At 56.9% G+C, this 12,071-nt stretch overlaps 1 protein-coding gene across 1 annotated transcript; it reads right to left on the bottom strand.

Moving 5' to 3' along the window:
• Positions 1-271: 271 nt before the first annotated feature.
• Positions 272-11,629, bottom strand: LOC134158093 (neuralized-like protein 4; the record flags this gene model as incomplete). The annotated part of the gene is made up of 6 exons (XM_062607743.1): positions 272-400; positions 1,962-2,131; positions 6,460-6,538; positions 7,124-7,200; positions 8,601-8,796; positions 11,467-11,629. Coding segments are annotated over 6 exons (814 nt in total), but the record flags the coding sequence as incomplete, so codon positions are not given.
• Between the last annotated feature and the right edge of the window lie 442 nt (positions 11,630-12,071).

Raw genomic sequence — 12,071 nt, 5'->3', positions numbered from 1 at the left:
AGGGGTCAATGGGAGTCAATGGCACTTGTGGGGCACAGGGCGCTATGGGAGTCAATGGCACTTGTGGGGCACAGGGCGCTATGGGGGTCAATGGCACTTGTGGGGCACAGGGGTCAATGGGAGTCAATGGCACTTGTGGGGCGCAGGGCGCTATGGGGGTCAATGGCACTTGTGGGGCGCAGGGGTCAATGGGGGTCAATGGCACTTGTGGGGCACAGGGCGCTATGGGGGTCAATGGCACTTATGGGGCGCAGGGCTCTATGGGTCCCACCTGGCGAGGGGAGGGCGCAGGCCTTGTCGGGGGCGGAGTTGGGGGTCAGGCTGTTGTCTGTGGGGCCCGAGGCCCCGGTGAGGGACACCTGCACGCACTGCCCATAGAGATCCACCACGGCGTAGACCTCTGTGGGGCAGGGGCGCGGGCCATTGGGACCCATAGCGACCCATAGGAACCCATAGGGACCCATAGGAACCCATAGGGACCCATAGAGACCCATAGCCACCCCATAGGGACCCATAGCCACCCCATAGAGACCCATAGGGACCCATAGGGATCCATAGGGACCCATAGGGACTCATAGAGCCCATAGGGACCCATAGGAACCCATAGGGAACCATTGGGACCCATAGGGACCCATAGGGACCCATAGCTAACCCATAGGGACCCATAGCTAACCCATAATGACCCATAGGGACCCATAGCTAACCCATAATGACCCATAGGGACCCATAGCTAACCCATAGGGACCCACAGGGACCCATAGCTAACCCATAGGGACCCATAGCTAACCCATAGGGACCCATAGGGACCCATAGCTACCCCATAATGACCCACAGTAACATCCCATAATAACCCATTATACCCCACTCTATCCCATATCCCATTCCCATCGTATCCCACACCCCACACTCCATACCCCACACACCCCATAACCCATAGCCCATGCACCCCATACCCCACACCCCACATCCCACACCCCATACACCCCACACCCCCCACACCCCATACCCCACACCCCATGCACCCCACATCCCATACATCCCATATCCCAACACCCCATACACCCCATACCCCATGGACCCCATACCCCACACCCCACAGCCCATATCCCATACATCCCACATCTCATACACCCCACACCCCATACACCCCATACACCCCCACACCCCATAACCCACATACCCACCCCCACACCCCATACCCCCCACCCCACACCCCCCATACACCCCATACCCCACACTTCACACCCCCCACCCCATACCCCACACACCCCATACCCCACACTTCACACCACACCCCCCACCCCACCCCCCATACACCCCATACCCCCCACCCCATACCCCATACACCCCATACCCCCCACACCCCATATCCCATACCCCCCACACCCCATACACCCCATACCCCATACACCTCATACACCCCATACCCCATACCCCCCACACCCCATACACCCCACACCCCATACCCCCCATACCCCACACCCCATACACCCCATATCCCACACCTCACAACTCATATCCCACACCCCATACACCCCACATCCCATGCACCCCATACCCCATACACCCCATATCCCACACCCCACATCCCACACCCCATACCCCATACCCCATACATCCCATACACCCCATACACCCCACACCCCATACACCCCATACACCCCATACCCCATATCCCACACCCCCATCCCCACACCCCATACATCCCACACCCCGCACCCCACACCCCATACACCCCATATCCCGTACCCCATATATCCCACACCCCACACCCCATACCCCATACACCCCATACACCCCATACCCCCTATACCCCACACCCCATACTCCATACATCCCATACCCCATATGCCATATACCCTATACACCTTATACCCCATACCCCACACCCCACACCCCATATCCCACACCCCATACCTCACACCCCATGCACCCCCCACCCCATACACCCCTGCTCTCACCATGGGGCAGCCCCGAGCACGCCACCCCCTGGTCAGCCCCATCGATGAAGTAACGCAGATCCCCCCTCGCCGTCCTCATCATCCCGATGCGGGACCCCGTGCCCAGCGCGTCCAGGTCGCAGCCGTAGTTGTTCCGCAGCGTGTTCCCGTCCTGCATCACCGCCGTCCCGCTATGGGGATGCACAGGGGTATTATGGGATGGAGCTATGGGGCGCTATGGGGCGCTATGGGGCAGAGCCCATGGGGATAGGGCTATAGGGCGCAGGCGGAGTTGTTCCGCAGCGTGTTCCCGTCCTGCATCACCGCCGTCCCGCTATGGGGATGCAGGGAGTATTATGGGATGGAGCTATGGGGCGCTATGGGGCGCTATGGGACAGAGTGGGGTTCAATGGGGCAGAGTGGAGTGGAGTAGAGTGGGATTCAATGGGGTAGAGTGGGGTTTAGATGGGGTACAATGGGGTGCTATGGGGTGCTATGGGGTGCTATGGGGTGCTATGGGGCGCTATGGGGCAGAGTGGGGTTCAATGGGGCAGAGTGGAGTAGAGTGGAGTAGAGTGGGATTCAATGGGGTAGAGTGGGATAGAGTGGGGTTTAGATGGGGTACAATGGGGTACAATGGGGTTTAGATGGGATTCAATGGGGTAGAGTGGGATAGAGTGGGGTTTAGATGGGGTACAATGGGGTGCTATGGGGTGCTATGGGGATAGGGCTATAGGGCGCAGGCGGAGTTGTTCCGCAGCGTGTTCCCGTCCTGCATCACCGCCGTCCCGCTATGGGGATGCAGGGAGTATTATGGGATGGAGCTATGGGGCGCTATGGGGCAGAGTGGGGTTCAATGGGGTAGAGTGGGATTCAATGGGGTAGAGTGGGATAGAGTGGGGTTTAGATGGGGTACAATGGGGTGCTATGGGGCGCTATGGGGCGCTATGGGGCAGAGTGGGGTTCAATGGGGCAGAGTGGAGTAGAGTAGAGTGGGATTCAATGGGGTAGAGTGGGATAGAGTGGGGTTTAGATGGGGTACAATGGGGTGCTATGGGGTGCTATGGGGCGCTATGGGGCGCTATGGGGCAGAGCCCATGGGGATAGGGCTATAGGGCGCAGGCGGAGTTGTTCCGCAGCGTGTTCCCGTCCTGCATCACCGCCGTCCCGCTATGGGGATGCACAGGGGTATTATGGGATGGAGCTATGGGGCGCTATGGGGCGCTATGGGGCAGAGTGGGGTTCAATGGGGCAGAGTGCGGTACAATGGGGTTTAGATGGGGTAGAGTGGGGTACAATGGATTAGAGTGGAGTAGAGTGGGATTCCATGGGGCAGAGTGGGATTCCATGGGGTAGAGTGGGATTCAATGGGGTAGAGTGGGATTCAATGGGGTAGAGTGGGATTCCATGGGGTAGAGTGGGATTCCATGGGGTAGAGTGGGATTCCATGGGGTAGAGTGGGATTCAATGGGGTAGAGTGGGATAGAGTGGGGTTTAGATGGGGTACAATGGGGTGCTATGGGGTGCTATGGGGCGCTATGGGGCAGAGTGGGGTTCAATGGGGTAGAGCGGAGTAGAGTGGAGTAGAGTGGGATTCAATGGGGTAGAGTGGGGTTTAGATGGGGTACAATGGGGTGCTATGGGGTGCTATGGGGCGCTATGGGGCAGAGTGGGGTTCAATGGGGCAGAGTGGGGGAGAGTGGAGTAGAGTGGGATTCAATGGGGTAGAGTGGGATAGAGTGGGGTTTAGATGGGGTACAATGGGGTGCTATGGGGTGCTATGGGGCGCTATGGGGCGTGTATGGGACAGATGGGGTGTATGGGACGTGTATGGGACGTGTATGGAACGTGTATGGGACGTGTATGGGACGTGTATGGGACGTGCATGGGACGTGTGTATGGGACGTGTATGGGACGTGTATGGGACGTGTATGGGACGTGTATGGGACACGTATGGGACGTGTATGGGACGTGTATGGGACGTGTATGGGACGTGTATGGGACACGTATGGGACGTGTATGGGACGTGTATGGGACGTGTATGGGACGTGTATGGGACGTGTATGGGACGTGTATGGGACGTGTATGGGACGTGTATGGGACACGTATGGGACGTGTATGGGACGTGTATGGGACACGTATGGGACACGTATGGGACGTGTATGGGACACGTATGGGACGTGTATGGGACGTGTATGGGACGTGTATGGGACGTGTATGGGACGTGTATGGGACGTGTATGGGACGTGTATGGGACGTGTATGGGACGTGTATGGAACATGTATGGGACATGTATGGAACATGTATGGGACGTGTATGGGACGTGTATGGGACGTGTATGGGACGTGTATGGGACGTGTATGGGACGTGTATGGGACGTGTATGGGACGTGTATGGGACGCGTATGGGACGTGTATGGGACGCGTATGGGACGTGTATGGGACGTGTATGGGACGTGTATGGGACGTGTATGGGACGTGTATGGGACGTGTATGGGACGTGTATGGGACGTGTATGGGACGTGTATGGGACGTGTATGGGACATGTATGGGACGTGTATGGGACATGTATGGGACGTGTATGGGACGTGTATGGGACGTGTATGGGACGTGTATGGGACGTGTATGGGACGTGTATGGGACACGTATGGGACGTGTATGGGACACGTATGGGACGTGTATGGGACGTGTATGGGACGTGTATGGGACGTGTATGGGACGTGTATGGGACATGGGACGTGGGACGTGTATGGGACGTGTATGGGACGTGTATGGGACGTGTATGGGACGTGTATGGGACGTGTATGGGACGTGTATGGGACGTGTATGGGACGTGTATGGAACATGTATGGGACGTGTATGGGACATGTATGGGACACGTATGGGACGTGTATGGGACGTGTATGGGACGTGTATGGGACGTGTATGGACGTGTATGGGACGTGTATGGGACGTGTATGGGACGTGTATGGGACGTGTATGGGACGTGTATGGGACGTGTATGGGACACGTATGGGACACGTATGGGACGTGTATGGGACGTGTATGGAACATGTATGGGACGTGTATGGGACATGTATGGGACGTGTATGGGACGTGTATGGAACGTGTATGGAACGTGTATGGGACGTGTATGGGACGTGTATGGGACGTGTATGGGACGTGTATGGGACGTGTATGGAACACGTATGGGACGTGTATGGGACGTGTATGGGACGTGTATGGGACGTGTATGGGACGTGTATGGAACGTGTATGGAACGTGTATGGGACACGTATGGGACGTGTATGGGACGTGTATGGGACACGTATGGGACGTGTATGGGACACGTATGGGACGTGTATGGGACGTGTATGGGACACGTATGGGACGTGTATGGGACACGTATGGGACGTGTATGGGACGTGTATGGGACACGTATGGGACATGTATGGGACGTGTATGGGACGTGTATGGGACGTGTATGGGACGTGTATGGAACGTGTATGGGACGTGTATGGGACGTGTATGGGACGTGTATGGGACGTGTATGGGACGTGTATGGGACGTGTATGGGACACGTATGGGACGTGTATGGGACGTGTATGGGACGTGTATGGGACGTGTATGGGACGTGTATGGGACGTGTATGGAACGTGTATGGGACGTGTATGGGACGTGTATGGGACGTGTATGGGACGTGTATGGGACGTGTATGGGACGTGTATGGGACGTGTATGGGACACGTATGGAACACGTATGGGACGTGTATGGGACGTGTATGGGACGTGTATGGGACGTGTATGGGACGTGTATGGGACGCGTATGGGACGTGTATGGGACGTGTATGGGACGTGTATGGGACGTGTGGGACGTGGGACGTGTATGGGACGTGTATGGGACGTGTATGGGACGTGTATGGGACGTGTATGGGACGTGTATGGGACGTGTATGGGACGTGTATGGGACGTGTATGGGACGTGTATGGGACGTGTATGGGACGTGTATGGGACGTGTATGGGACGTGTATGGGACGTGTATGGGACGTGTATGGCACGTGTATGGGACGTGTATGGGACGTGTATGGGACGTGTATGGGACGTGTATGGGACGTGTATGGGACGTGTATGGGACGTGTATGGGACATGTATGGGACGTGTATGGGACGTGTATGGGACGTGTATGGGACGTGTATGGAACATGTATGGGACGTGTATGGGACGTGTATGGGACGTGTATGGGACGTGTATGGGACGTGTATGGGACGTGTATGGGACGTGTATGGGACGTGTATGGGACGTGTATGGGACGTGTATGGGACGTGTATGGGACGTGTATGGGACGTGTATGGAACGTGTATGGGACGTGTATGGAACATGTATGGAACATGTATGGGACGTGTATGGAACATGTATGGGACACGTATGGGATATATATGGGATGTGAATGGGATACAGAGATATATATGGGCTATGGGGTGCTATGGGGTGCTATGGGGCGCTATGGGGCGCTATGGGGCGCTATGGGGCGCCCGTCCCCACCTCAGCATCCAGGTGTCGTAGTCAATGTCTGTCATGGTGTTGGGGAACTCCAGGTCCTCCGGGCGGATGGCGGTGACCCCTTGGGGACAATGGGGGGCAATGGGGGTCAATGGGGGGCAATGGGGGGCAATGGGGGGCAATGGGGATCAATGGGGTTCAGTGGGGGGCAATGGGGATCAATGGGGATCAATGAGGATCAATGGGGTCAACGGACCTCAATGGGTGTCCATGAGGAGTGTCAGGTGGTGGGGGGATTGGGGGTCCCCCCATTGCCCCCCATTGCCCCCCATCCCCCCCATAGGCCCCCATTGCCCCCCACCGACCCCATAGCCCCCCATAGGCCCCCACTGACCCCATCCCCCCCATAGCCCCCCATACCCTCCATTGACCCCCATTGCCCCCCATTGACCCCCATAGCCCCCCATAGCACCGCACTGACCCCATCCCCCCCATAGCCCCCCATAGCCCCCCACTAACCCCATCCCCCCACTGACCCCATCCCCCCCATAGCCCCCCATAGCCCCCCACTGACCCCATTGCCCCCCATTGCCCCCATTGCCCCCCATAGCCCCCCATTGCCCCCCATTGCCCCCCATAGCCCCCCATAGCCCCCCATTGAACCCCCATAGCCCCCCATAGCCCCCCATTGCGCCCCCCATCTCACCGGCCTCGATGGAGCCCGACCATCGATCCACCATCTTCTGGATGACGATCTCAAAGAGCTCCCCATCCCGCAGCGCCCTATGGATGATGGGGGGCAAGGGGGTCAATGGGGGGCAATGGGGTGATGGGGGGCAATGGGGGTAATGGGGGTAATGGGTAATGGGGCAATGGGGGTAATGGGGGGTAATGGGGCAATGGGGGGCAATGGGGGGCTATGGGGTCAATGGGGTCAATGGGGGGTAATGGGGGGCAATGGGGGGGCAATGGGGCAATAGGGGGTAATTGGAGTAATGGGGAGCAATGGGGCAATGGGGGGCAATGGGGGTAATGGGGTCAATGGGGTGATGGGGGCAATGGGGGGTAATGGGGGGTAATGGGGCAATGGGGGTAATGGGGGGCAATGGGGGTAATGGGGGGCAAGGGGGTGATAGGGGGCAGTGGGGGGGAATGGGGGTAATGGGGGCAATGGGTCCACTATGGTCCCTCTATGGGGTCTCTATGGTTTCTCTATGGGTCTCTTTGGTCCCTCTGTAGATCTGTATGGTCCCTTTATGGTTCCTCTGTGGGTCGCTATGGCCCCTCTATGGGTCTCTACGGCTCTCTGTGGGTCTCTATGGGTCTCTGGGGGTCCCAATGGGTCTCTATGGTCTCTCTATGGTTCTCTTTGGTCCCTCTATGGGTCTCTGTTGTCCCTGTATGTGTCCCTATGGGTCCCTATGAGTCCCTATGGGTCGGAATGGGTCTCAGTGGGTCTCTATGGCTCCCTATGTGTCCCTATGTGTCCCTATGGGTCTCTATGGATCTCTATGTGTCTCTATGGGGTTCTTATGGGTCCCTATGGGTCCCTAAGGGGTCCCTATGTGTCTCTATGGGGTCCCTATGTGTCCCTATGTGTCCCTATGGGTCCCTATGTGTCTCTATGGGTCCTTATGGGTCTCAATGGAGTCTCTATGGGTCCCTATGGGTCCCTATGTGTCCCTATGGGTCCCTATATGTCCCTATGGGCCTCTATGGGGTCCCTATGGGGTCTGTATGGGTCTCAATGGGGTCTCTATGGTTCCCTATGTGTCCCTATGGGTCTCTATGGGGTCCCTATGGGGTCTCTATGGGCTTCAATGGGATCCCTATGGGGTCTCTATGGGCTTCAATGGGGTCTCTATGGGTCCCTATGGGTCCCTATGTGCCCCTATGGGTCCCTATGGGCCTCTATGGAGTCCCTATGGGGTCTCTATGGGTCACAATGGGGTCTCTGCGGGTCCCTATGGGTCCCTATGTGTCTCTATTGGGTCTCTATGGGTCTCAATGGGGTCTCTATGGGTCTCTACGGTGTCTCTATGGGTCTCTATGGGTCTCTATGGGTCTCAGTGGGTCCCTATGTGTCCCTATGGGCCCCTATGGGTCCCTATGGGTCTCAATGGGGTCTCTATGTACCCCTATGGGTCTCAATGGGTCCCTATGGGTCCCCGTGGGTCGCTCACCGGTTGGAGACGACGATGGCGTCGTTGAACTCGGCGCGGCAGTTCTGGCGCAGCGCCGTGCGCCCGCCGTTGGTGAGCAGCGCGTTGGCGCCGTGCCGCCGGTGGAAGCGCAGCTCCCCCGCGGCGCCCCCTGCTGGAGGGGAGGACCCGGCCCCAGCCGCCGGGGGGCAAGGAGATGGGGGGCACAAGGGGGTCTCTGTGGGGCAGGGGAGAGACAAGAAGTCAATGGGAGGCGATGGGAGGCAATGGGAGTCAATGGGAGGCGATGGGAGGCAATGGGAGTCAATGGGAGTCAATGGGAGTCAATGGGAGGCAATGGGAGTCAATGGGAGTCAATGGGGAGTCAATGGGAGTCAATGGGAGTCAATGGAACTCAATGGGAGTCAATGGGAGTCAATGGGAGTCAATGAGGAGTCAACGGGAGTCAATGAGGAGTCAATGGGGGTCAATGGGATTCAATGGGAGTCAATGGGAGTCAATGGGGATCCAATGGGGGTCAATGGGAGTCAATGGGGGTCAATGGGAAGTCAATGGGGAGTCAATGGGAGTCAATGGGAGTCAATGGGAGTCAATGGGGAGTCAATGGGAGTCAATGGGAGTCAATGGGAATCAATGGGAATCAATGGGGAGTCAATGGGAGTCAATGGGAGTCAAGGGGAAGTCAATGGGAGTCAATGGGAGTCAATAGGGAGTCAATAGGGAGTCAATGGGGGTCAATGGGAGTCAATGGGGAGTCAATGGGAGTCAACGGGGAGTCAACGGGGAGTCAATGGGAGTCAATGGGAGTCAATGGGAGTCAATGGGAGTCAATGGGGAGTCAATGGGTGTCAATGGGAGCCAATGGGAGTCAATGGGAAGTCAATGGGAGTCAATGGGGGTCAATGGGAGTCAATGGGAGCCAATGGGAGTCAATGGGAAGTCAATGGGAGTCAATGGGGGTCAATGGGAGTCAATGGGTGTCAATGGGAGGCAATGGGGAGTCAATGGGAGGCAATGGGTGTCAATGGGAGGCAATGGGGAGTCAATGGGAGTCAATGGGAGTCAATGGGGAGTCAATGGGAGTCAATGGGAGTCAACGGGGAGTCAATGGGAGGAGATGGGAGTCAATGGGAGTCAATGGGGAGTCAATGGGAGTCAATGGGAGTCAATGAGGAGTCAATGGGAGTCAATGGGAGTCAATGGGAGTCAATGGGAGTCAATGGGAGTCAATGGGAGTCAATGGGAGTCAATGGGAGTCAATGGGGAGTCAATGGGAGTCAATGGGAGTCAACGGGGAGTCAACGGGGAGTCAATGGGGGTCAATGGGAGTCAATGGGAGTCAATGGGAGGCAATGGGAGTCAATGGGGGTCAATGGGAGGCAATGGGGAGTCAATGGGAGTCAATGGGAGTCAATGGGGAGTCAATGGGAGTCAATGGGGAGTCAATGGGGAGTCAATGGGAGTCAGTGGGAGTCAGTGGGAGTCAATGGGAGTCAGTGGGGAGTCAATGGGAGTCAATGGGAGTCAATGGGAGGCAATGGGGAGTCAATGGGAGTCAATGGGAGTCAATGGGGAGTCAATGGGTGTCAATGGGAGTCAATGGGAGTCAATGAGGAGTCAATGGGAGTCAATGGGAGTCAATGGGAGTCAATGAGGAGTCAATGGGAGGCAATGGGAGTCAATGGGAGGCAATGGGAGTCAATGGGAGTCAATGGGGGTCAATGGGGAAGCAATGGGAGTCAATGGGAGGCAATGGGGAGTCAATGGGAGTCAATGGGGAGTCAATGGGGGTCAATGGGGAGTCAATGGGAGTCAATGGGAGTCAATGGGAGTCAATGGGAGTCAATGGGAGGCGATGGGAGTCAATGGGAGTCAATGGGGTCAATGGGAGGCAATGGGAGTCAATGGGAGTCAATGGGAGTCAATGGAGTCAATGGGAGTCAATGGAGTCAATGGGAGTCAATGGGGAGTCAATGGGAGTCAATGGGAGTCAATGGGAGTCAATGGGAGTCAATGGGGAGTCAATGGGGAGTCAATGGGAGTCAATGAGGAGTCAATGGGAGTCAATGGGAGTCAATGGGGAGTCAATGGGAGTCAATGGGGAGTCAATGGGAGTCAATGAGAAGTCAATGGGAGTCAATGGGGAGTCAATGGGAATCAATGGGAGTCAATGGGAGTCAATGGGAGTCAATGGGAGTCAATGGGAGTCAATGGAACTCAATGGGAGTCAATGGGAGTCAATGGGGAGTCAATGGGGAGTCAATGGGAGTCAATGGGGGTCAATGGGAGTCAATGGGAGTCAATGGGAGGCGATGGGGAGTCAATGGGAGGCAATGGGAGTCAATGGGAGTCAATGGGACGCAATGGGAGGCAAAGGGGAGTCAATGGGAGTCAATGGGAGTCAATGGGAAGTCAATGGGAATCAATGGGGAGTCAATGGGGAGTCAACGGGAGTCAATGGGAGTCAATGGGAGTCAATGGGAGTCAATGGGGAAGCAATGGGAGTCAATGGGAGTCAATGGGGAGTCAATGGGAGTCAATGGGGAGTCAGTGGGAGTCAATGGGTGTCAATGGGAGTCAATGGGAGTCAATGGGGGTCAATGGGAGTCAATGAGAGTCAATAGGAGCCAATGGAAGCCAATGGGAGTCAATGGGGAGTCAATGGGAGTCAATGGGGAGTCAATGGGAGTCAATGGGAGTCAATGGGAGTCAATGGGGAGTCAATGGGAGTCAATGGGCGTCAATGGGAGTCAATGGGGAGTCAATGGGGATCCAATGGAGAACCCAATGGGGCACCCAATGGGGGACCCAAAACCCAGACCATGATGTCCCCATTGCCCCGTTACCCCCATCGCCCCATAGCCCCCATCACCCCCCATAGCCTCACCCCCCTCCTCCACAATGGTGGCCTGCGCCGCTTGCCCATAGAGGTCGACGACGGCGTAGACGTTGGGGGGCACGTTCCATGCGGCGGGGCCTTGGGCCGCCCCATTGACGAAGAAGTGGAGGGTCCCATCCTGCCGGCGCAGCACCCCCACCGTGTCCCCGGCCTGCGGCAGTGGGGAGGGACATGGGGGGAGATGGGGGGTTATGGGGGGGAGATGGGGGAGATATGGGGGGATATAGGGGGTTATGGGGAGATTTAGGGGGTGTATGGGGGGGTATAGGGGGAGATGGGGGGAGATGGGGGGATATGGGGGGGATATGGGGGGATATGGGGGGGATTATGGGGGGAGATAAGGGGATATGGGGGGGATATGGGGGGTTATGGGGGGGATATAGGAGGGATATGGGGGGGATATGGGGGGATATAGGGGGGATATGGGGGGGAGATAAGGGGATATGGGGCATATGGGGGATATGGGGGATATGGGGGGCATATGGGGGAGTATAGGGGGTGATATAGGGGGGAAACGGGGGGGATATAGGGAGGAGATGGGGGTATATAGGGGGGATATAGGGAAGATATGGGGGGATATGGGGGGATATTGG

This window comes from Pezoporus occidentalis, unplaced genomic scaffold, assembly GCF_034315485.1.
Source record: "Pezoporus occidentalis ecotype Australia unplaced genomic scaffold, CSIRO_AGI_Poc_V1 ctg1247, whole genome shotgun sequence".
NCBI classification, from domain to species: Eukaryota; Metazoa; Chordata; class Aves; order Psittaciformes; family Psittacidae; genus Pezoporus; species Pezoporus occidentalis.
This window is presented reverse-complemented; position numbering and strand designations above follow the sequence as displayed.